The sequence below is a fragment of the Seriola lalandi genome, unplaced genomic scaffold (assembly GCF_002814215.2).
Source record: "Seriola lalandi dorsalis isolate HSWRI2012SDOR001 ecotype SW California unplaced genomic scaffold, Sedor1 jcf7180002054486, whole genome shotgun sequence".
NCBI classification, from domain to species: domain Eukaryota; kingdom Metazoa; phylum Chordata; class Actinopteri; order Carangiformes; family Carangidae; genus Seriola; species Seriola lalandi.
In genome coordinates this window covers 115,105-141,231 of record NW_019525039.1, presented here as the reverse complement: position 1 = coordinate 141,231, position 26,127 = coordinate 115,105, and the positions used below count along the sequence as shown (strand labels likewise).

General features: G+C 38.5%; 1 protein-coding gene across 1 annotated transcript in view; it reads right to left on the bottom strand.

Moving 5' to 3' along the window:
• The window catches only part of myh10 (myosin, heavy chain 10, non-muscle), a 56,698-nt gene that overhangs the window by 13,312 nt on the left and 17,259 nt on the right, over positions 1 to 26,127 (bottom strand). The window contains exons 4-26 of the mRNA XM_023412675.2: positions 22,077 to 22,104; positions 19,814 to 19,916; positions 19,312 to 19,341; positions 18,349 to 18,366; positions 14,719 to 14,811; positions 13,954 to 14,017; positions 13,270 to 13,368; positions 12,820 to 12,963; positions 11,838 to 11,933; positions 10,758 to 10,876; positions 9,418 to 9,570; positions 9,050 to 9,223; positions 8,613 to 8,786; positions 7,137 to 7,251; positions 4,880 to 5,073; positions 4,372 to 4,493; positions 4,198 to 4,267; positions 3,213 to 3,373; positions 2,382 to 2,490; positions 1,852 to 1,983; positions 1,539 to 1,745; positions 340 to 477; positions 64 to 187 (exon numbers count right to left, since the gene is read on the bottom strand). Coding sequence (XP_023268443.1) covers positions 64 to 187; positions 340 to 477; positions 1,539 to 1,745; positions 1,852 to 1,983; positions 2,382 to 2,490; positions 3,213 to 3,373; positions 4,198 to 4,267; positions 4,372 to 4,493; positions 4,880 to 5,073; positions 7,137 to 7,251; positions 8,613 to 8,786; positions 9,050 to 9,223; positions 9,418 to 9,570; positions 10,758 to 10,876; positions 11,838 to 11,933; positions 12,820 to 12,963; positions 13,270 to 13,368; positions 13,954 to 14,017; positions 14,719 to 14,811; positions 18,349 to 18,366; positions 19,312 to 19,341; positions 19,814 to 19,916; positions 22,077 to 22,104 — 2,667 coding nt within the window. The remainder of the gene's footprint in view (positions 1 to 63; positions 188 to 339; positions 478 to 1,538; positions 1,746 to 1,851; positions 1,984 to 2,381; positions 2,491 to 3,212; positions 3,374 to 4,197; positions 4,268 to 4,371; positions 4,494 to 4,879; positions 5,074 to 7,136; positions 7,252 to 8,612; positions 8,787 to 9,049; positions 9,224 to 9,417; positions 9,571 to 10,757; positions 10,877 to 11,837; positions 11,934 to 12,819; positions 12,964 to 13,269; positions 13,369 to 13,953; positions 14,018 to 14,718; positions 14,812 to 18,348; positions 18,367 to 19,311; positions 19,342 to 19,813; positions 19,917 to 22,076; positions 22,105 to 26,127) is intronic.

Here is a 26,127-nt window from a genome sequence, read left to right as displayed (position 1 = left end):
TATGTTCCCTATCCTTGGTCACAAAACGGAGCCAGGTACAGCAGCTTGCTGGAAGTCCCTTACCCTCCAGGTCAGCCATCATCATCTCCTGCTTGTTCTTGACCTTGCTGAGGTTCTTCGCCTTTTCCTCCTCCTCGGTCAGCTGGGAGGTCATCTCACCGATCCTGTCCTCCAGCAGCTTCTTCTCCTGTTGGGTAAAATTGCTGTGTCGGTTAAACAAGACAAGCAACCACTATATGGAGCTGAAAAGGTATGAAGACTTAACTAGCAAGGAAGCAATATTGCTGTGCTGCCATGTTTTCTTTTGATCCTGTAACTTTCCAGATATAATCCTCTCACCTTGAGGAACTTGGAGTTTTGGTCCTCCAGCAGCAGAATGTCCTCCTCCATCTTCTTGATCTTTGCCTCAGCTGTCACTTTATCCAGCTGCAGCTTCTGTCTTGCAGCTTCCTCCTCATCGAGCTGCTCCTCCAGGTCCTGTTGAGAGGAAAACACACACATATTAATATCTAGAGCCCGATCGATTTATCGGCTGGCCGACTTTATAGGCCGATATTGGCCTATCACAGATATATTGGTATCGGCGCATATATTTTCAGATATGCGCTGATATGAATACTTTTATTAAGAAGCAATAATGCAATAGAAATGCTTGGGTTAAGTCAAGTTATACTGGCAGCATTTTATGTATATTTGAGCCTTTGTTTTCATTCAAGTTAAATATATATATATATTTATACATATTCGTTCTTATGTTTTTTATGTATAGTTATTTATTTTTATAGTTGTTTTATTTAATTCCCAGTGACGTTTACCGTTTCAGTGCACTGATGAAATTTTGGACCATAAAGTTTATTGTTAAACTGTAAAATATCCTGCTTTCATTACATAACTTTTCCATAAGTATTTATATATATCTATCTATATATATACTGTATAGTGGCCGATATATCGATATTGGAATTTTTTTACTCCTTAATATCGATATCGCCCCCAACAATCCAATGTCGGTCAGGCTCTATTAATATCCATTGCAATTTATAAAGTGATAGTTTGACACATAACACTGAACACTTCAAAGTATTTTTCTATTTCTCTATCTACAAATTAAATATTTATGACTAATTAAGCAACAGCCAAAAAATTAATTGTTAATAAAAAAGGTTAATTGGATATTTTTGATATATTTTGCCACATACGAATAAACATGAAAATACGTGTTTATAAAACCAAAGTAGTTGTTTTCCAAAGAAACATACGATATGGAAACAATTCAACCATCAAACAACTTCAAGTATTTATCAAAATAACATTAGGAAAGAGGAAAATTTTGAATTGGCTGTAATAGAGGGCAAAAGGAGCATTTTACATCATAAAAGATCAGTACAAATAAATAGAGACAGGGCAAAATGAGGTCTCACTCTAAACATTACTATTGAAACCTCATTAACACCTAATTAACACTGGCACCTGTGGTAGCTTTATTCTGACCTCAAGACAAAAATAGGAGAGAGGTTTGTGTATAAAAGATAAAAAACCTGGATGTGTGACTGCATCTTCTTCTTCTCATTCTGCAGGCTTTGGTTTCTTTCCTCCTCTTCCTCCACCCTAGACTCCAGGTCATGAAGGATCTCCTCTAACTCTTGCTTCCTAGAAAGCAGACGAACTCTCATCTCCTCGGCGTCGGCAAACAGCTCCGTCTCTGCGTGGAGTTGCTCTGCTAGAATATTCTTCTCCTCTATGAGCTGGAGAGAGGGAACAGTTTTAAAAAAAATACAACCAGCTGTCTTACCTTCCTTCCTTCCTTCTAAAAACTGAAACTATTTTTTCCAGCACAGACGACCTGTTTACCTGTTGGTGTTTCCTCTCCATCTCCACTAGTTCATTCTCCACCTTAAGCTGTCTCTCCTTCACCTTTATCAGCTCCTCATCTTTGGCTTGCAGCTCCTCTTCCTGCCTGGTGACCTGCAGCAGAGGCTTCACCTGAGACAGAGAGAGAGAGAGAGAGAGAGAGAGAGAAATCAACCTCTACCTTTTTAATACCACATAGAATACATTAAAATACCGTTTTCACAGTCATACCACTCAAAGAATGATGGAAAACCAAAAGGAACAAATGTATTTATGGACATCTATACCACATTTTTGTTAACCAAATAAAAAGTCCAATCAATTCATGTTTTTTCTAAAATTAACACAACTGTCCCTGATGGCGTTGACCCAAACTCCGCACTCCTTGTTAATGAGGAACGTGTGAGAGATTTTAGTACTCTGTTTGGAAAATTTTGAGCCATTCAATCACTAATAAGATGTAGAGCTGTGTCATCTGCATAGCACATATGAACTTTTTTGTTGGAAGAGGTCCCTGTCATGGTTTTCACCTTGGTGAAAAGCCTCCACCACTGCCAGTGTCGTAACTTCAAGTAAGCAGCACAGTTCCTCTGGAGGACCTTCAGCGCACTCAGCTGCTGCTGCTTTTTAGTAAAGGCCCTGTGGAAAGAAAAAAAAAATATCTATCAAATCAATGTCTGTTTTATAAGTCTGCAGTGATATTTTGTGCAACTTTGGGAACACAACACTGACATATTGTCATTTGAAATGGTGAAATTCAGCAAATTGTAACTTATTCACACATCCGGCATCTACAGTGCAACATTGCCATTCATTTGGAGTTGGCTACCTGATGTGTGTAAGTCCAATACTCACTCTTTATTAGCTCTGTTTTGGTCTCCACCAACTCCGGAGTGAAATACAGTGTCTGGCTCTTTAGCCGCTAAATGTTCCACTACATTCACCAGCTAGTTGCTAACTTTGTGTGTCTGCCTTTTGTTTTTCACTAAGAACAGCTGCCTGGTGCAAGAGCAGTGAGAGTGAACCAAAACAGTAAATTTGTGGTCGAGACAGCTAAACAATGAGCTGAAAGTCACTGTAAAGCTCCACAAAGTCAGAATTTCAGTATGACAGAAACCTTGTGCAGCATCATGTACAAACAAAATAGGAACTACCTGGAGACGTGTCAAGTATATGTGATTTGGCATGACAGATGTGTTTCACTTGACAAACATCTGGATACTTTGTTTCTCAGACCCCTTTGAGGCTGGTTTGAGCAACTGGATTTCTGTCCTTAAATGCATCTTGGCTATCCAAATATAGTTATATCTATGTACCTCGGAAATCTTGTTTGAATAATAGTGCAGGGATCTGAGACTCACTTGCGTGCCAAGTATCCACGGCACACAGACTGGAAGTAGATGATGATGTCAGTGATCTTCAGGTCTCTCTCCTCCTCCAGGTGAGCCAGAACACCTGTTCTGAAGAAGATCTTACTCTGACCAATACGGAACAAGTTGGGGTCCAGCTCCAGGGCTCGGATCTATAGAATGAACACACAGTTGTTGAGAAATAACCTCTGTGGTTATTTTGTTTTAACAATGTTTCTTTTCAAGTCTGACAAATATTTTGGCATTGCAACCAAAGCCACTCAGCCGTAGCTTGATATTAGACTAAATCACCATTTTGTTTCAGCCTATGTTCATGTTTGCTTATATTTTTTGTTTGGTGGGGCTTTACAATCAACCAGTGTTGATTGACTGACCAAGCCAGTGTCATTTTCAGGCAACAAGAAAAGTTGTGGCAGTGGTTGCTAGGCAGCAGTCGCAATTAAACGTACATTTTCCACACTAATATAAGAAATATGAGTTGTTCCCTTTCAGTAGATTCACTCTGTACAACACAAAGTATGGGATATCACACCCCAGTGTGGACTGACTGAAGACACCTCTACTCACTCCTTTAAGGCAGGCAACCTGTGATGGTGTATGTGTTGTACCTCATTCCTCTCCTTCAGGGAACAGAAGTTATAACATTTCATTATTTCTGTCTGTGGACTCCCAACAACTGGACCAGCTGGGTCAATCTCAGCTATGCTTGTTGCCATTTTTCTGTCAGTTTTTCATGGATGTAGCTTAGTAGCTAGTCAAGTGTGTTTATATAGTCCAAGATCACAAATCAAACATTTGCCTCAAGGGGCTTGATATTTTATCAACACCGCCTATTCTTACATCCTAGATTTGGATTGGGAAAAACTCCATGCCATCTCTTGCACAAATAAGTAATTCTGTTTAATGCTTATGTGTGACTCTTTAAATCCAAAAGCTGCAAAAGTTTTGAAACTAAAATACAGGAAAAAAGCGCTACCATTCTTTCACAGGCTTGTTTCCCATCCATAAATCCCTTGGGGATCGCGTTAGGTGTCAAAATCTCATATCTGTGAACAAAATTGAAAAGACATGTAAACTGAAAATTAAGCCAATCTTTCCTTTGTATGTTATGGAGTTACAGACTTCAAAAAGCATCTTTGCTGTTTGCTACCTCTGTCTGAACTCCTGGAAGACGATGCGGTTGGGGAAACCCTGTCTGCAGATGCGAATCCCCTCCAGGACTCCATTACACCTCAGCTGGTCCAGAACCAGGTGAGGCTCTAATTTACCAGCCTGAAGGAAGAAACAAATACACAATAAAGAACAGAAACAAGTATGTGTATACAGCTACATTTCTATCATACAATTTTGGCTCAATAAAAAAACTCTACAGAGGGTTTAAAAATGACACTATTTTTCTATTTTCTCTCTCTCTCTCTTTTGTTTGGTCTACAGGGCAGCATTACCGGGTCTCCTTGGAAAAAACACAAATAACTAACTGGGAAAGTGGTCTCAGACTTTTGGAGCCCAATGTACGGTATGTTGGTGTGTTGAATACTATAGATACTATATATGCTACATAGACATATTGGTCTAATACTCTAATTTAAAAAGATACAGGTCCATTACTTTCCACTGGTTTACACTCAGCTTCTCCCAAATAAGTTTTAAGTATTTACTCTTTTTTCGTGGTTGGGGATAATGCAGCGGACAAAGTTGGGGTTGGTGTTCCTCAGTGTGGCCATGAGTTTTGTGAGCGACTCCTTGTAGAGCTGTCCCACTGTGCGAAACATGCCCTTTTTCGTTTTGTAGGTAGCACCAAAGGCTGTCTCGTTCATTCCTGCCACTTGGTCCAGGCCTACGATACGGTCAACTGTTGGGGAGACGAGGAGAACTGGTTAGAGCACGAAAACTTCACAGAGCAGCAGAGTCTCACTGTAGGAACAGCGCTAGCAACACAGTGACATAATGTAGCTACATGACCAAGTGCAGATGGATGAAAGAAACATGACACTATTGTCAAACAGCAGCAGTCTAACACATTCAAGGTCTAGAACTACCACTAGCTTCTGCAGATGGAGATAGAGCACATAGCATATCAATTCCTATATACACGACTCTATATGTTGTGGTACATTAGATGGACGCACATTTTTTTTTAAATATGACTTATACTAAAGAAGAACTGGAACTGAAAGCTCTTCCATGTTCCCAGTGAAAGAGAGACAATGCTTGGTAGCAGCTATATGATAGGTTTTTAACATTTTACTGTTTATGACACAAAACCTGCATCAACATAATGCTGGGAAATAATCCCATTAAAAATACCAATAAAAGACTAAAATCAACAATGCATTAGTCCCTCACCCGTTTCCCTCCACTATCTGAAGCTCTCAGTCCCAAGACCTTTATATGAAAGAGTATTTAGTTCCATTTGTTAAAAAAAGAAAATATTACTAAAACAGGAAAACTTGTATTTTTGGAGACTACTTTCAGGCATGAATTTGGTGCCACAGTGAGTATTTACCAAAGTATGTCGGGTTATGTGGGACTGCAGGGACCATGTTCACTACAACGAAAGGAACATTGTCTAACTGACGTGTTTTTAACTGTTTCTGGACAACAACTGAGCTATATATCAGGCTGACAACAGTTGTTAATAGGATCAGTCCATTGTTGGTTTTGGACTTTTCATGGAATTTGTTGACAGTAAGAAAAATACAGATTATCACCAGAATTATCCAATAAATATTACATCTTTATATAATCTGGCAGTGCTGTCAGCAGAATTATTCCAAAACAGCTCAGCAAAATGACCCAGGACATGAGTTACGACTTAACACTAAAATAAATATACACTATGTCACTTATTAATATCCCAGTAGCAAAATTAAAGTTACAAGTATTATGAGTCACAGACTGCTAGAGTTTAAACTGAAGTGATGCACGGCCTGCTGTCTGGACTCTCTGCGCTGATGTCTGTGCTCAGAGCCAAAGCAAATACCAAGAGCAACATCTGGTTTCACTTCCCTGCTACTGTTATCGTATCTAAGAAGGATGAAGGCGGGAAATTAACATCATTAAATATCCTTCAGTCAAGCTTCAAATCCTTAATTTGCTCCTGGTTGTATCACATCATAGAGGAGGGACAAAAACAAAAATAAGCAATGACGACTCCAAACAGCTGCACTAGATCCCGAACGCTTGCGTCAGCGTTTTCAACCATATAAAGATTGCAAGACCAATGTCGGCCCACAAAAATACTGCCGCAAATTAAAGCAAACTGGTTCAACTAAAGGGGGCTATTGACTATATTCTACTTGAACTTAGGTGGATTTTTATTAGGCACTACTGCTTTTGGCAGACATGAGCCATGCAGCCTGGAAGCAAATGGGAGCCATTCTAGCTATGGCAGACACAGCATTGGCTGAAGCATGAACCATACAGCCAGATCTGGGCAAAAATATACCAATACACTTTGAAAAAGTGAACCTGCTCAGGGAGTGCGTATATTTAGCCTCCCAAGCCTTTGAGCAGCGTGGTTCCAAAACCCAACACTGTTCAATTTTCAGCTATTATTATTTTGGCCCAGGTCTGCTACAGCACGACCCAGTCATTCACCTGCTGGCTCATCCAGACTAGTGACATTGTCATAGAATGAAGCCCTTTGAATGGTCTGAATCTCTACAACACAGAGAAAGAGACAGGGAGGGGAGGCGGTGTTATATTAATTCTTGGAAACCATAAATGTATAGGCCTGAGACAACAAGGCAGGCAGCTGTTGTTAGTAGGCTTGAGTGAGAGATGTGTCGATGTGTTTGTTAACTGAATAAGCAAACAGGTATATACATAATGAATCTCATAGGATGTGCCTAGTGTACAGAGATGCATCTAGTGCTGTTTAAAGTGTTTAGAGATTAAAAGGAAGCCACCTACCATCTTTCCAAAGTTCAGCTACAAATTTGTCAGTTGACTGATGCAGAAGAGTGGCCACATTGTCGTTTAGAGGGTCCATGTTCTTCATTAACCACTCATCAGCTTTGTAGTCCACCTATAAAAATCAAGTGGTACAACTCAGTGATATGGATTAAAAAAAAAAAAAATACCACAACTATAGTCTGACTGATACTGAATTTCTGAAGCCACTAAGATATTGATATTTGAGATTCTGAAAAACCTTATTACAATATATCAGCTGGTGTTGTTTCCTTTACATTAACACATCACACAAACAAACTTAAGTTCCTTTTATATTTGCTTTTAAAGAACTGTGACAAAGATCAAAATGTCTTTAGCATTTCTGCGCAGTTTGTGTTACTTATCGGCATACACAGTATGTGGGCCATATAGCCGATACTCATATACTTTTGATAAACCAATATTAGTCGATTTATTGGGCCTAACCGCGAAAGCTTAAAACATTATCTCAAAATACAAAAATATTCAAAATCACCTGGTAGAACGTTAAAGAAATCTTAGTCCAGAAATAGGTCACAGAGTTCGGTGGGATATAACTGGAAGTCTGTCTTATTTTAGTGATTCATACTGTATACATGACTTAATTTTTTTTTTGTGCATATCAATGTTGACAACGTTTACAACAGCTTTGTGGTGTTGCAGATTTTTCTCCACAGCGATGCTCTTAGAGCTCAAAAATTTGTGACTGTGATATAAGATGACACAGTCCGCATAAGGATGAGCAGATGTGCTACTCAGCAGGTCTCTCTGCGGGACAAATTCTGTGTTTTTCTGTTACATAACACCACTGACAATGTCCAAATCCACTCCCATACAATGTCATATAAATCGAGGATTCAGTACTTCCCTGAAATCCCACCACAGGAGAACCATGTGTCATTATTTTATCTGCGCCCTGACAGGCAGAAATTTTTCACTTGATTATTGTAGGAGAAGATCAGGGAAGAAAAGAGATGTCTTGGAAAATATGAATGCAGACAGAAATAAAGAAGCTGGTCCAACAGAGAACTTAAATACAAAGAAAGCAGGCAAGTGATATCTCATATCCATGTGTATGTGCAAGCCTTCCAGGTTCTGAATTAGTGTTTTAACTATAGGGCATGTGTTGGCATTCCTTGTAAACGACAAACTAAAGCAAGTGAAACAGTGATACTTGATATTATCAGTTCTAACAGCTATGACTATCAGTGTAATTACTTTTTTCTATATGCCTTTTTTGGTCAGTGGTTTTTAGAACAGAGTCTGACCTACGTTCCTCTGACCTACAAACAAGCTCCATAAAATGAGAGCTTTATCTTTCAACTGTAATTTCCAAGGAAAGCCCCAATCTTTTTTCCCTTTGAAAAGAAGCGAGCACACACAACAGTGTATTTACACTTAAGCTGTTACAGAAACCTGCTGAGTATGATTTTTAAAGAGATCAAACCAGTGTACCCTGCCGGCGTAGTGGATGATGCAGAAGTCGGCCTTATCTTTGAGCTGACGGGGCTTCTGGAACTTGGTGTGTGTGCCCTGCTCCTGGATCAACTTGTCTATGAAGGTCCTGTCTGTGGCCTTGGGGAACCAGCACTCTTCATCCAGCAGAGCTAACACTCCTGGAGGGTTTGCCTGAAGGAACAACGCACAACAGAACTAAAGACTCCAACAATTCGAATTCAATAACTTTTCCAGATGCAGATATGGCTTTTCCTTTACATTTTAAGAAGAGAAAGTTGAAAAACAAATGTAAAGCAAGTATTATTTACTGCGAAATTGCTTGTCAGCATAGTGAAATAACTTGTGGCTAAGTAGCGTTTATGGAGGAATATTTTAAAATAGTGTAGTTTTAATAATTTCTTTGATTCAGTTACTAGGTAATGACTCAGACAGACCGGCCTCTCAATAAGATCGATGCAAGGCTGCAGGTCCAGGCCGAAGTCGATGAAGCTCCACTCAATGCCCTCCCTCTGGTACTCCTCCTGCTCCAGGATGAACATGGTGTGGTTGAAGAGCTGCTGCAGCTTCTCATTGGTGTAGTTGATACACAGCTGCTCAAACGAGTTCAACTGTCATAGGGGAGAAATACAAAAAAGAACAATGCTTTCAATGGAAATGTTCTTGAATGACAACAAATCAAAACCTCAAATGTAGATAGCTTATGACAACAACAACAACAACAACAACAAACATTATAATTTCCTATAGCCAATGGACATACTGTCTTCTTTAAAGATTAAAAAAAAAAGATTTTAAACCAAACCTGGAAAATCTCAAAACCAGCAATGTCCAGGATGCCGATGAAGGAGGCCCCCTGGCGTTTGGTTCTGTCCAGAGCTTTGTTAATACGATGGACCAGCCAGCGGAACAGACGCTCATATGTTGCTTTAGCCAGAGCCTCAACAGCAAAGTCAGCCTGGATTGAGGCAGAGAAGACAGGAGAGGAAGACAGGAAGGGAGAAATGATATGACACAAGTGTGAGAAGGAAAGACAATAAATCTGTGCGTGCTTAACAGGTAGAGATTGGGTCCAAGCATGTGGGGCCTTAAGTCAGTATAATTCAGACATGCTGCCAGATCCTCACAATGACATCTGACAAATGGACTTGTATGTCTTGGCAAGTCTGTATGTTGTTAATGTTCCATATATTTTCTGAGTCATACTTTCATAAATATCTCAAACAGTTTGGGCAAAAGCTGCATCCATTGAGCTTCAGCCATTATGATCAGAAGTCTGCAAGAATACTGCACTTTAAGTGCCAATGAATGACAGGTGATGTGCTTTGGAGTGGTTTCACAGTAGGTACACTAATATTTTCTTGTGCACAGTACAATATATAACAATAGCAAAGCAAGCTTAACAGCACATCTTCACTGTGTCTTTGTAATTATTTCACCTTTGTTTCTGTACAATCACATTTTTTCCATCACTTGGATGATGGATTGCTCTTAATGTAATAGTACCCATAAACCTCAGCCACTACCGTATAGAGAAGAAGTCAAACTGATTCATAGAGGATTCAAAAGGCATTATTGTTGCAGCTGGAAAGAAAACACAATGCCATAGTTGCAGAATTCATCCAAAACAGACCCAGAATTAATTCAACATGCAGATTGTGTTACTGGTTTCCCAAATAACATTATCTTTAGCTTCCACTCCTTGTTAGTGGCAGACATAACTGAATCTTAAGCTCTGTGATTGGATGTTTCTTACCAAAATTCAACTTGTGAGTCATAGTTGATTCCTTTCCTTGTATTTTTATATATACAGGCCTTTTAAATCATAGAACCAGATACTTTGCTGTTTCGATCTTTTATATTGATGATTCAAATCAGTTTATGTCCATCCAAAGTGCTGTTTGCCAAACACTGTCTATGCAGAAAATGAAACAGACCTTTACTACGTGAAGTCTGAACACAAAAAATAACCAACTAAGAACTATACTATTCCATAATGAAAATTATTGAATGTATTATAAAGGCCCAACTTCCATTTCTATACAATAGATCATTATTAGTCTCACTGAAGATCTCAGCTAACAACAAAAAAAGATATACATCATGTTAGTCAGTAAAAAAAAAAAAAAAAAACATCCAACTGACCTGCTCTTTAGTCTGTGCTTTCTGGACATAGTCTCTTCCCACTTTGATCCTTGGTGACAGGATAGCTCTGGTAAACTCCATTACATTCATACCCAGCAAGTGACATAGCTTCTGAGCAGCTAGGAAGCGGAGATGGAGAAACCACACAAATGGAAGAAACATTAATTTTAATTTGGCCACCTTAGCAGATTTGAAACCGTACATCTAACTTAATTATTTTGTCGACAGCAGAAATAAAACACGAAGCAGAAATGACTGTTATGTGGTAACTATTGTTTATTTTTCAAGAGTGATTTAATAGAGATGAGGATCTTTCCCAGTGTTATTTTGACAGTATTGTCGGACAATTACGTCATTTAACCCAAGTTTTTACAAACTTCTTTAAAAGCCATAGAAACAGAAGTATAATAAGCGAAGTGTCTGTCAAACACTGGTGTTTGCTTATTGCTGAATAATATTAAAGATTTACCACAAATCTTTCCAAGATGTTAAGTTTTCATGTGAAATGTAACCGGGAAAATGTCATATTTTACATGGCTGGACCTTGTGGAAAAGCAGAAAAAGCAGGATCCGGTCTAGATCAGCCAAGTCTAACTACTAAAAAAAAAACATCTGCTTTAGTCCTGGGTTCTGCTTGTCACATTTGGGAATATTTGGCCAAGCTGCATCACTGGCATTAGGTTCATCCTCTCTCCCCGTCTCTCCCCTTTAAGAGCCAAATATGCAGTGCCACATGTGGAGGAACTGGAAGGCCGTGCCCCATTTCCTTCAGAAGTAAATCCTCATAATGATGTGGCTTAATGGCAGGTTGACAAGGCTCGGGGAGAGAACAGACATAAATCACTGGTTCCTCTGTTCAGTGGATGAGGTGCCACAGTATGAGGGAGATAGGAAAAAAGGGAGGAGAGGAGTTGAAGTATATATGGGAAGAGGAAAAGGAGGAGGAGAGTGTCTTGACCTGTGAGCGTCAAGCTACAGGGTTGTGAAGCAGATGTAAAAGAATTGCAGTGTGTGTGTGTATGTTTGTGCGTGTGTGTGCGTGTGTGTGCGTGCGTGTGTTTGTGTGAGAGATATATTTACCAGTATTATCAGGCATAGAAGCTTGGTCAGTATTCCTCTCCTTCTTGAAGACAATGTTACCAAACTGAAGCACCGAGGACACGACCTTCAACATGGCTACAAGTATAAGAATCCAGAGAAAATAAAATTACTATAGCAATACATCACATTTGCCTCACATGATAGTTTAAGCAGTCAAACTGACAAACACGAGGTAGTTTCAAGGGACTAAGAGAAAACCTTGGTAAAATGTTTATTTCATTGGAAATTATCAATCTAATCAATCTAACTAACTTCTTACATTTTAGGGGAAGGGTTAGTAATGTAACACCCTGTAAAAAAAATGTACTTTCCAAATTCTAATCCAGTGTCCCTATATTTACTGTTCTGTTCTCTTGGTATACACCAAATATGTCAAAAATCCTTAGTGAGTTGTTTTTTCAATACATCAAAATCCCTCTCTTTCGCCTTGCTGTTAAATGTTAATATATTTCTGATGGCTCATCCTGCACATAATTTATTGATTAGATAAATTCACACATTAGTTCCTGCAGTCCTGTATGTGACTTGAGGTGACTAGCTCACCCTATCTGTCATTTATCTGTTAGCACCTGGGATGTAGCAGCAGATATCAGAGGGGGAGGTGAGAGTTTCAATGTGTTGGCAACAACTTTGTTTACACATCCAAGAGACAATAGTTGCACTCTAATTTCTACCTTGTCCCTAGTGTGGACGGAAGCCAACCGTCCTCTACAGTTCAGTATGTAGTACTGGTAATCAACCAATTTTCAAAAATTTACCAAATGAAACAACACGCTGCCCACATATTCTGTTCATTCGGAAACATGTGACATTACAGAACTGAAGTGAGCGGATTGTATGCATGTTTAAATGATCTCACATGGGTATAGCCCAGGCAGGACGCACAAAAAAAATTTTAATAAGTGAAAGCAACCTCCTTGAGGTTTCTGTATGTTTTGTGCTGGTGTTTGAGAAAGCATACCTAGAATCTCGTCATGAGCAAAGCTCATGATGTGCATGGCCTCCATCGTCTCATGGAAGTTGTCTTTATCCTGCTGTCCCGGGATTGGGATGTTACCGTTGGACATGAAACGGTAATTGTTGAATCCTTCCAAAAGCAGGTCCGCTATTGACAGAAAAAATGGTAAAAACTTTTGCATGCTGAAGATATAACTTTTCAGTGCTGTACAGACACACCAAATAACACAACTGCATAGTTATTCAACACATTAAAAACTGTGAAAGATCCCTTATAAGAGGGAGTGGCAGATTTTGATGACTAACACTTTAATTTTAATTTTAAAATGAATATGTACTGTATAATGTTATAAATTATATATTTGCCTTTGACATACAGTAGCATTGCCAAAATCATCTGCAGTCTGGACTTATGACAGACAGAGGAGAAGAAAGGCTATATCAGTCTACTCACATTTGAGGTGCTCTCCAGCTCCAGCCAGCAGCTGGTAAAAAACGTGGAAGGTGCGCTCATCTTTGGCTTGACGAATAGCTCTGGATTTCTCCAATAAGTCTGGCAAAGACTGGTCAAGGAAAAAACTCTATTTGCTAAGTCAGTTTGATGTAGAATCAAAACCTAAAATCTATTTTCTTTTATACATGACACATTTTCTTGTGTAGTTAAAATTTTTCTTGTTTCGTTTGGGGCGGCTGTGGCTTATCAGGTCATCCACTAATTAGAAAGTCATTGGTTCGATCCCCAGCTCCTCCGGGCCTCACGTTGAAGTATCCTTTGGCAAGATACTGAACACACATTGTCCCTGATAGTTGTTCCATCATTGTATGACTGTGCATATGAGTGTGATGAATGAATGTGAGTTAATGGGTGAATGTGGCAAGTATTGTGAAGTGCTTTGAGTGGTCAGTAAGACTAGAAAATTGCTATAGAAGTGCTAGGCCATTTACCATTTAAAATCGGTTGAGGTTTATACGTTCAAAAATAAACCACCTCTTCAATACTGGCAACAAATTTCTATGGCATTGGATTGTATTCATTTTTGTGTGTGTGTTCAATAAACACCTGTACCTAGCCTCTTTATACATATATTACCTACAATGACAATGAAATGTGCTGGTAAATTGTTTTAAAACAGGATACAGGTTTCAATATTAGCTCCAACAATGTATCCGGTGACATCAAAGTTGATCCGGATGAATTTCCCCTGCAAAGATTAACACAAGATTAATGTTCAGGAAGTGCACAAGACAAGATATACAGAAATCAATTGCCAAAATAATGACTCTTATTTAATACACGCTGAGGACTCTCTTCCATTAATATGAACACTGATACAGATCATTTACAGTGCTGATAATTATATTTTATACAGTATAAATTATTAAAATGTTTGTTATGATTACTTATTTTTAACACTCTAAGTACATTTTCCTGTAAGTATCTTTTGAATACAGGTCATGAGTCATGCAGTACATGACAGGTCTGCTTCTGAGTTCACAGATCAATTTGCCACGGGAACACTTAAACCAAGGCTTTACTCATGTCCCTCTTGTCTTACATCACTATTAAGAAGTCTGCTTAATGAAGTTTCCTTCGATCTGAAAGGCTACAGTATATCAAAGGCATTATTAATGACGAGCAGGCGCCTGTGTCTGACTATATGGCCCGTGTAATTGCTTACAGGAAAAGTAGAATTATTAAATTACTTTCAATCATCCTCTGCTTATTCTCAAAGAAAAAAAAATCTGATCCTTTGATCCAGGTGCCAAATAAAGCTCAGTCATGGTGGTGGTGACACAGGAGGAGGCTATCACAAACACGATCACAAACACTGCAGTAGACATATTGAGACCCCAATTGGAGAACAGAGCACCCACTTCACGAATATGATTTTTCTGTACTTACAAATCGTGACGAGTTGTCATTTTTCACTGTCTTAGCATTCCCAAAAGATTCAAGGATGGGGTTGGCTTGTAAAAGCTGACGTTCCAATTCACCCTGTAAAACAGAGCAGCCTTTGTCATCACATGAAAGTTAAGACCAACAGAAACAAACGACAAGAAATTAATTGTGGTTTTCAACAACTTACAATTGAAAAACCACAAACATGCAGACAAAGACAGCAGACATCTGAAGAATTGTCATGTATTTTATACAGAAAAACCAATACAAATAGATTTCATAATTCGGGTATGCTGATAGAGATACTTTAAATCCTTGTTTATACATGAGTTTAAAGTTCTGAATTGATCTGATCAGTGGCTAAATGATGAGTCATATTACAAAAAAAAAAAAAATTGATAAACAGCTAATCACGTAATTCATTTATCAAGCAAAAATGCCCCAAATTCGATTTCCAGCTTTCAAAATGTGAAATTTTACTACTTTTCTCTGTTTTAGGACATTGTAAGTAAAACATATTTGGGTTTTGGACCGTTGTTTCAACAAAACCAGCAATTTGAGAATTCATCTGGGGCTTTTTTCGCTTTGGCATTTTATTTCATTATTTTACTTATTTACAATTGACAGCAAATAATAGATATTTGCAACCCTTCATTTGAACATATATGAACCAAAAAGCAGAAAATGTTTCTGTATTTGCTCAAGGACATAAAATATAAACTAATCATGTAAACAGGGTTACTGTTGAGCTACATCTCAACCCTTCCACAACCTGGTTAATTCCATTAGCAGAAGTTAAGACTGCAAAGAAAATCAATGCTGATCTGAGCCCTGCTCTGGCTGATGGAGCACTATGATGTGTTACTGTGCTTTATAGTGATAAAGGAAAAATATCTGGGGAAACTTTTTGCTGGGACAAAAGCCAGACAGGCACTCTATCATGTTTGGATGAATGTGTCCACAACACACAATAGAAACACTTTGGCTTTTTTTTTTTTTGTCAGACTGGACTCTTTGAGAGACTGACTAAACAAACAAACAAACGACTTATACAGATGTTTGGACAGGTGGCCCGCTATGTTTCCATCTAAGCCACATTGTGGGCTTTGTCATGACCAGAGAAACCAAAATGACTGAGAGAAAAATAATTTCTTTTGCACTTCTTTTTCTTGTGGCTACGTGAAATATTTTCCCATTACGTCAAAAATGGTGCACACACTGAAGGGTTTGTGGAGGCCATTTTCCACAAAAGGGAATTGAGGAATCAGCATTGCGCTTAGTGATGTGAGACATGTAATGTGATCTTTGGCTGGAGAGCATGATGGGCTGCTTTTAATTGAGTTTCTAAGCAGCTGGAATGAAGCAGGGCTGAACTGGATAAACCTGGTTCTTTTCCAGGTCTCAGAGCAGCGGCAAAGTCCACAGAGGCCAGAGGATTTAAACCGAAAGCCTTTGTTTTTACATAAACACAGGCCTGTAGTGAAACTTGGTGGTTAAAATTGTTCATTGGCAACCTCTACTCATCTGTGTGGTCTGCTGTGAGCACATAAAAACAAAGAGCAGATTACAAACACCAGTGGGGGTCCAATTTAGCAGCATTAGAAGTTTGACCCACATTCCTACTGCAAAATGAGAGAGTCAGACATCTGACAGCCAACAGAGCTGGCTCCTCTACTTTGAATGGCCAATTGTTGAGTAACTGTGTTAACATGTAAGCAACCTGACTAATTATCAGTCAACACTACAAATATCCCCAAGCTTTTGAAGCTAAAATATCCTAATCGTGTCCTTCAAACAATTTTTTTGCCTTTATAGAAAACCTTTTACAGGTCGTAGCTACAAGTTTGTACATTTGGCAGGCCCCAGAGCAGTATTTTAGGACAGACTGAGTGAAGCAAAAGAGGATCAGTCAAAACTGTCACACTAAATCTTCTAAGGCAGAGGCCAATTGTGGATGTGTTTTCACTGCTCAACATCTGCTCCAGAGGTCACGAGGCCTGAGAGACATTACAAGTGGCTCTTTTCACCCGCAAGAAAAATTAGAGCATTTCTTGGGAAATTGCACAAAGAGTTTAAATCTGGACAGAAACAAGCTAATGTGGAGAACTCATCGAGGCCACCAGAGTCTTTTTAGGCTGATTCAAACTTAATGTAAGAAAGTTCAAGAGGTTCTGCATTGGCCACTAGATCAAGAGGAAAACCAGTGAACCACTCCATTCATATTTATCATTAAAATAGACTAAACGCTTTGTAATGTAACTTATCTAGCTTCTTTCACAGGAGGGTTATTGTGAAATAAAAGCGCTGATGATTTAATATACAAAATCCTTTATGGCCAGATGTTTTAGATGTGTAGTGTACACATAGGCGAGCAGTTTGGCTAAATCATTTACTGTTTTTGTATTAAAATCACAATTTTAAAGTTTATCTTTCAAATCGCAAGATATTTGACTTACATTGTTAGTGTTAACACGCTCTAGCAAGTGAAAGTTAGTAGCTGTTGATTTCACTGTCTATAATGACAATGATGTCTGCAATTCTACTGAGCTGTAGTTAAGGAAAAAAGAAATTCGGCTGTAGGCTGGTTAATAACCTCTCTATATGCCAGTGCCTTTACTATTTAGTAGCTGCCAAAGATGGAAGAACACCATCTATGACATTTTGAGGTTTAAGAGGGGTTGGACTCTGTCATTTCCTAGAGAAATGATCTATATGATCATCTCACATTAATTTCAGAGAGGTTGCTAGCATGGTAGTTTTATAGTAAGGAAGGGAGTGCATCATATCATCGTTTTAAGCTTTTCACCTTAAAAGTATTCCGTGCTGTTTATCCAGTCAGTCTGTGAAGCTAAAGTTAGCTTAGGCAGCTACAGTACACACCTGTCAACAGTGTTAATTGGGGTCAGTCCAATATCATGTCAGAGGAAACTTACGAGCAGTTGTACTATAACTGGTCAACTATGCAGTTTTATCAATATATATAACACCACTTTTGAATTTCATGATTATGTTTGAACTTACATGTCTTAACTGCATTATAGAAATTCAAACCTCAATCACAGTATTAGTGACAAAAAAAATAATAATTAAAGCGGATAATTGCGTTGTGTTGTGAAATTTAGACATACATTGATGTTGTTAGAGCACACCATAAACTAAACTGTAAATCTTAGTGATAACATGTCAACAGGGGGTTCATACATGGGAAACGGAATGGAAAATACTATACATATATATGTAAAGTTAACAACTTCATTTTACAGGCCAATGACATGGGATCTATCAGCTTCACGATGGACATTTGTTTATTAAAGGAAGATTGAAGCAATGATTATTTCTAAACTAAAGGAGATGTCCTCCCATTGTAATATAAACGTTAAATATCTGAAAAAGACAGCTCTTATCAAATTAGTCAGGACAAAAGTTCAGATCATGCAATGCAAACGTTAAGGCAAAACTACAGCAGGTGGCTTAAAGTGGATGGAAAGCATCTACAACCCAACTTCAGGAAATAGTAAAGAGTTAAATAGTCAGCTATTTTGAGGTTAAGGAGTAAGTGGCAACAGAGTGGGTAAAGTACCCCTTTGATATTGTAAGTGAGGTGAGATAGGTGAGAAACTACATACTACTCACATAAAACAGGGGTCCACTCTGTAGGATGTGGGGAGATTCAATTGTTATTATGGAAAATAATGAATTGCATTAATGTCATGGATACAAGTGAACCTGTAGTTTATGCAGAACATCTCTAAAATGATGCATTACAGCAGAATCTAAGCACAACCTACAGCAGTCTGTAAATGGAAATAGCAATTATAATACCTCTGTGGTCTGTAATCCTGGCCCTCAAGACCCAGATTACTGCTGGTGTTCTAGGTTAACACATAGTTAATTGTTGGCACCCTGTATCTCAGGTATAATTCAATCACTGGTTAGATAGCTATAAAGACTACATGCAGGGCTTTGGGTCCTAGTGGCCAGGACAGAAAATCACTTCAGTACTGTAGGTAAACTTAAAACATAACCTTGTTTCATATACATTCTTTCAGCTGACGCTCTTTAGCAAGACAGGTGTGGTCAGCAGCTCTATCTCAACAGTCCAAAACACAGATCACATAACACTTACTGTACTGAGTACAATTAGCATTTTAACTATCTTTGGCAGCATAAATGACTATGCTTCATACAGCACAAGATGACCGCTAAGACTTAACATGTGACTACTACAGCAAATAAAAACATGCATGTGATTATTTACAGTATGGCAAATCTACATAAAACACAATAGAATCTGAATAATCATGCCAATTAGAAAATTTACTTACGACTGCATTTTGAGCCTGTCAGAGAGATAAAAGTAAATGCTAAATATGCTTCTTTCTTTTTTTTTTTCCAGGAATTTTTAACTAAACTGTTAAGTATAATCACTAATATCCTTGGAATCACTGATGAAACCTCCTCTGAATGACCTTAGTACGCTCATGTTTAACAGATATATTATGACCCAAGTTATAGAAAAATTGGTTTTTATTTAAGAGGAAAATGTTAGAGAGCATGCACATGAACATGGTGTATAAAAAAAGCATAAAGACTTGCCTGCAGTTTCACTGGTTTAGGTGATTCTGGCTGTTTGTTACAGATAAACAAATGCAAACGGTTAGATTGTGTGCACACAGGTCGGGTGCACAAAGCCATGTTGCCTACTACAGGGATTGGTATCTTTACCTATACCTGTACTATTTGTAATTATCAGAGCATCTTACAGTCACTTATGACCTTATTATGATCTCAGGGAAGCCCACAACAATACCTCAGCCAAACTGCTCATTAGTTATTTCTAATGACTGTTACTCCACATGCAGTGTTCTGATGACGCACATGTACATTTTTTTCTGTAAGTATTAATAGAATAACTTTGTCGTAAGGAGTTGTAGGGGCACACAAAATGTATGAAAGAGCATATAAGTAGTAATTAATTTTTCACACAAATCCACCATTAACATTAGTATTTCAACACATTTTTATGGGATGTTTAGGTTATGGCTTAAAGCAGGCACAGCTAGTCTAAATTAGAGTAAAGTATATGGAGAATACTCACAGGAATGTTGTGGTCTTTTCTTCCTTTGTGGGAGGAGGCAACATGTGCCAGGTACTGAATGACCTTTTTTGTGTTTTCAGTCTTGCCAGCTCCTGACTCACCTCTGCGAGAAAAAAAAAAAAACACACACCAAACAGACATCCTCAGATTAGTTAGGGTTTTTCCTGCATAGAGAATTGGGAGGCGGCCATCTCGATCAAATTTCCTGCCGCCTCTGCCTCCCAACAAAATTCTAGTAGGCCTTGGTACTTCTCGGTACTCGGTGGATTTGACGTTTGTACGCCCCTATGGCAATGTAGTGGCGCTGTATCGTAATCCGTGCATCAGACACAATTTGTCTCATATTTTTGTTCATCTTATGTCTTCAAAGTGCTGTGAATAATGTAATGTCAAGTAAAACCAAACCAGTTACCACCTTTTTTCACATAAAAAACCCTTTATATTTATACATGAGCCACTAGGTGATCCTGGATCAACAATATTCTGTCTTTTAAAAACATTAACTCAAAACCAACACTGATGCATATCTGACGATGCATGTATGTATCTTTTAAGTTTCAGTTTAGGCCTGTGGTTGCGGGCGTGTGGATTTTCAGCCTGCTTTTCACTGGTCTATCATACAGTGGCCGAAAGAAATCTTTTCAAGTCTTCCAAGCCACACAAAAACTTTGTGGGAGCAATTTAGATTTAGAGCATACCAGCGGTTTTACAGTAAGTGCAAATTTGCATACACCAAGTATGCACAAAATATTGTTTTGCTTTCAGATTGAGCGAGTGTGATGTGGCTGAGAGTAAACAATTGCAGAGTAGTCTGTCAAGTGCTGTCAGTCTTACTGGCTACTGTACACAGAGGGTAATCATGGAGGGATTGCGTCAATGTCCCTGTTGTTGGCCTTGGACTGCTGGGTGTTACATTCCTCAGCTCCCCCATTTCAGAAGACAGGCCATTTAAACAGGGAGTGCTGACTTAATCATGTCTTGTGAGGCTATAACATTTTGTTAGTATTTCCATATTTAGTGTTTCCATTCTAGTTTGCAATCAGTTTGTCTATCTCAGTGCAAAAGCCTTTGATAAAGTGCATCATCTTTTTTTTCAGCCACACAATTCAATCCAACAGAATAACCATGTAATGGTTAATAATAACCTACCTAATTTCTATATTTTTAGTAATTGTGATGTGTTAATTAAATTCTGGAGAGAATGTTAGGGCTCATTCAAAAATGTAATAATAGAGAATCAAATACTAGGTATTTAAAAAGAATCTCATGGTCAAAAATAAACTTCCAAGCTCAAAATTCAAAGTAAATGACAGTCATTGTCTTACCCTCCAGTGGGCGCTCATAAAAGGTACTTTCACTATCACTTCCCCGTTGCCCTCAGTAATCTAGGTTATTGCTGTTCTCTTCAATTTTTGGATTTGATACCAAAGATGAAAAATCATCAATAATGGTAAAGCTGTTTGCCCATTTTGTAAAATGAAAATACCTTACTGTTGAGTTACAGCAATAACAAATGTGAAATTGCCTGGTCACTCAGTGAAGAAAATATAAATGAAGGGAACAATGTCAGTTCTACACATTGTTTAGGATTAGGTTACATCATGGGTTGTTCAAATTAATTTGATTTACATCTAAGTTCTATTTGCCTGAAGTTCGAACTTGATTTTATTTTTAATACAACACACTACAATATGTTTTAAGCTTTTGTTTGTAGTGGTGTTGTATGGTGAATTATTTGTAAGGTGTGCAATACAAGTTATTTTGATTGCATGTACTGTATATTGAAGGAACGAAATAACATGAACACTTAACTATTCACACAGAATGGGGAACAAGGCTTTTGCATGGCTTATGTCTTGATACCATCTCTGGCATTTTCTTTGGCGACATTCCTGTCATCTGTAGACACACGTCATGGAAAATATGCCAGAGGCCTGTGTAGCAAAAATGCCAGGCATTTCTCAGACCCCATATTTCACACCTTTTGTTCAAGTAGTGATAGTCTGGTCAGTGTCAGTGAGAAACACGGTTTAAAATATCTATCAAGTCCCCAATTGCGCAGTGACCAGCCGGTGAATGTATGATTGTCACTTTTAATTTCATTGAATTCAGACAAAAAAGAAACTAGAGGGGAATAAACTACCCCCTGTGATGCTATTTCCAAGAATATTGAGTGGAATGAGAATGAGAATATTGAATGAACCATGAACCTGGGCTATTAATTTTGAAGTCATGCAGTAGTGGAATAAGTCTGTATACTCACGTGCAAAGAATAGATTGGTCCTCTCGATCTGTGGAGACAAGAGGAGGAGAAAAAAAGTAAACCTCAGCAGTCTGTCTTTGATTCAGTCTACTCCGCTGTCACATGGTTTGAGTGACAACCCCATCACAAAAACACAGTGCCAAAAGTAGAGTCTTATCAGCAGGTTGTGGATTTGAAGGTCAAAGTCAGGCTTAGTGTGTGCATGTGAGCTTGCCATCAAATATTTTAAATTATCACATCTTTCACAGCCTGAGACTCGTTTTTATCAGAATAGCAAAATCATTTTTATGAGGATATATTTTTCAGTAGGCTCAGGCACCACAGCATTTAACCACAGGTATTTCCTGGGATGCAATGTCAGAAATGCAGAAAAGCAACACTGTGAAGTCAAATCATGGCACAGGGGAGATAAGCCAACTGTAATGTCAGCTTTATATGGGTAAACAGAAGGTGCTGACTGTGAGTATAATTTTGAGACTTGGTCTCTAGCCAGTTATCCCTGATTTTATAAAACTCAAGTACAGATTCCATAATTTAGAAAAAAACCTTTGAAGTACCTATTAACTCCATTTCAGCCTTCATACAGCTTCATGGAACAAAGTGAAAATGCCCACACACCACCAGGGTACCCTAATTGAGTTTATAAATACTTTTCAAGATATAAACATAATTACAGAATAGCCTGCATAGTAAGAAAAACTGATGCTATACAACATTTGTATTTGTGCCTTTATAACATAGCAATATTTGCCCATGTCTAATGCAAATCCAGAATGACGGCTAGAATGGGTGACCATTTGGTCTGCTTTGAAAGATTTAATTGGATAAGTTGTTTGACTACTCTCAACTGTCTGTCTGTAATTTCATTTTCATAAGTTAACACGATTAATTTAATGTTTGACAGTGTGCATGTGTTCTGACGCATACCAAATCAGTACAGACATGACAAAGGCAGCAGTACTGACCCCTTCAGGCTTCAGCTAATGTTTCTTCTGTTGATAGGAACAACTGAAGTCTTATTTTCATCCCTTATATAACAGAGTGGCTGAACAAATTTGACATGTCTACACCATTATGTTTATTTGGTTTACAATACAGGCTCCTCATCTGCAATCCCGTTAATGCACTGTCCTCCATCCCTCTTTCCTCTTTGTATTGTAATTATAGTTAAATCCACAGTATAGCTGCTGAATCTGAATGAAGTTAATAGATTATTCATTTCTGTAGTCATTATTGGATAAACCGACTATAAAAGGCAGGGCCCATATGAATCAACTTTGCATTCAGTCCCATTACACACAGTTAGACCAACAGTGTCCATCTACAAAATTAGGAACATTCAAATGTCCTTTGATATTCAACATGGACAATCCTAGGTAGAAAATCTCAGTTAATGTGTTTCATGGCTAAAGTGCTGTCTGGATTTGAATGAGGTTAATGAAACCTAAAATGTACTTTTTTCATTTGTTTGGGATATACTGGGTGTAGAATATTATAATGGAAGATCTATAACAATGTGAGCTAGATTAGTAAAATGACAAGTGCACAAGTTAAACTGCACATGACATCAACCACTTACAGTGTAATGACAGAAATAGTGATCCTGAAAATGTTAATGTGCGCTGTGCTGAGGGCAATTTGCTTTGCACTGTGGTCATGTGGCAATAAAATATGACATCTAATGTGTCTTCGTAAACCTCTGGGGTATCCCAGTGGTGCGCCTTGTGAGCTCAGATTGAGGTATATCATAGTCGTCTAGAGGCCCTATAGGGGAAAATAGTGATGTTGATGTCATGGGAAAACAGTTCTTTGTCCTCCCATCCATGCCCCACCCCGTACAGGGATCAGGCCCCCTGTCCAGTCACATGGCTGGTTGAGCAGCAAGAAGTCCAAAGATTAGATAAAATTCATCAGACTCTCTGCAATGTACTGACCTGATGCTGCACTGTTCATTCAGAGCTAAAATGTTGGCCCTGACACTGGCTCTGTCTCAGGCAATGAGAGCTGCAACTGTGTACAATTTATTCAATACAAACAGCAGTTATTTTATGATTAAGTGAATACTGAGATCTATCAAGATTATTAATCTTTGTAAATAGTTGTATTTCACTTCAACATTTAAAATCGACTCATTTAAATTTCACAATATACGTAAATAAAACTGTTTACATGAAATCCCAGTATCATCTTAAATGCTTAATTATAATGATACTACCAAAAGATCTAATAAAATCATATGGATTTATCCTCAAATACATAAAATGGCTACAATATACTTGCAGGTTGTCTCTGTAAACATGTTTGGAGGCAGTAGGTAGCTCATCAAAATGTGCTGCAAACAAGCACACATGACAGGCTTGACAGTTTCAGATTAATACTGCATCTTGTATCCCCATATCATTCCAGCTAAGATAGTTTCCTTTACCTCCATTTGATGAGCAAGTGCCTGCTCATCAAGGGGGCTGAGCTCAGAGGCCATTAATACTGTAACTGTATTGCAAAGTCTGCATGTTAGATAATTGAAGGAGTTACCAGTGGCTGGTGATTGGAAAGATGGTACATTAGTAGATCGACTTGGGAGAGGCAAGACATCAATAACTCAGGGAAATTCACATCTTCTCTGAATTTAAATATAGCTGCATCACTGAACTGGCCAATTCTAGCCTTTTATCCGAAGATGGCTTTTTAGTCTTCTAAGATGTATTCAAATATTGCCTGGGGCAAATGTTTGGAAGGCAATGTGAGCTTGCAAATGAATTAACTTTGGATCTGAGGTGTTAAAGTAGGTGGAAATTATTACATTTTTACTGATTACAATATAATTATTCAGAAGAAATTATTGTTTTCTTAGAAACTGTTAGAGAAGAAAAGATTCAATGTGGGTTCCTCTCCCATTTCAGCAACAAGCTAACAAGATATATATGACTAAAACACAGTAGCTGAGGTGGCTAGAAGAGAGGCCTGATCTTTTTAACCAAATGGAGCAGCAGAGCACACTTGCAGAATGCTAATGGTCTAATCCATGACTGTACAAATTTAGTTCAGCATGGTTATTCTGATGGCTCTCTGATTTACTTGTCACCGCTAAGGAAGAAGTAGAGCACATTTCATATTCAGACTTCCAGATTACTTTAAAACATGCAGGAACACTTAAATGTATATACTCTAAACCAGCTGTTCCCAACCTGCTGGTTGGAAACCCCCCAGGGAGTCACAATATAAATTTAAGGAGTCACAAGAGGATTAAGGGGAGAATCTGTTCAACAAAACAATGTCCATTTTTCTGTTGTTGTGAAATACTGGATACTTTTGATGCCTCGGGCCTCTTAAAATCTATAAATTAACACAATCAAAGAAAGAAAATCACTCTCTGGTTGAACTGCTCACACTTCACGTTGGCAATGAAGACCATAACCTGTGATGTGGAGACACATTGCTTCATCGTGAAGGGTGACACGCCAAAAAAGGTTGGGAAGCACTACTCTAAGCCATGCTGTGAATATCATAACTCATGGCACACACGTTATGTCCTGGGCTGGACTGTGCTGCCAGAGGTGAAGGTTTCCCGGAGTGAAGTGCTGACTGCGTTCCTTTGGGGTAAAATGATGGAAGGTTATCTGACTGAGGACACAGCTGGATGGCTCATTAGGGACAACCTGGGTTTCCTGACTTCAACCAGGCACTTCCTGCAGTTAATTATTGTAACAAGGGGGATTGACCTCGCACATATGCATGTAAGCACACACACTTAAGCCGCTCCGATCCTTCAGGATAGCTCATGCCATGACGTCAACCGCTGCTCCATACATGACAGCACACATGCAATCCCCCATTAGCCCTCACCTCTTTCACATCTCTTGACATTCACATCCCTATCTGAATCACACACAAACACAACACCACTCAGAAAGCTGGTGTCTTCTTTATCAGTCTGGCTGCAGACACAGTGGAATGATATGATCCACTCATTGTGAGACTGTTCAATGCCTTTCACCAACTTACCAGCATGGCTGCACCCTTAACAGCCTCTCCAGACTGTAAAGCGCTGATT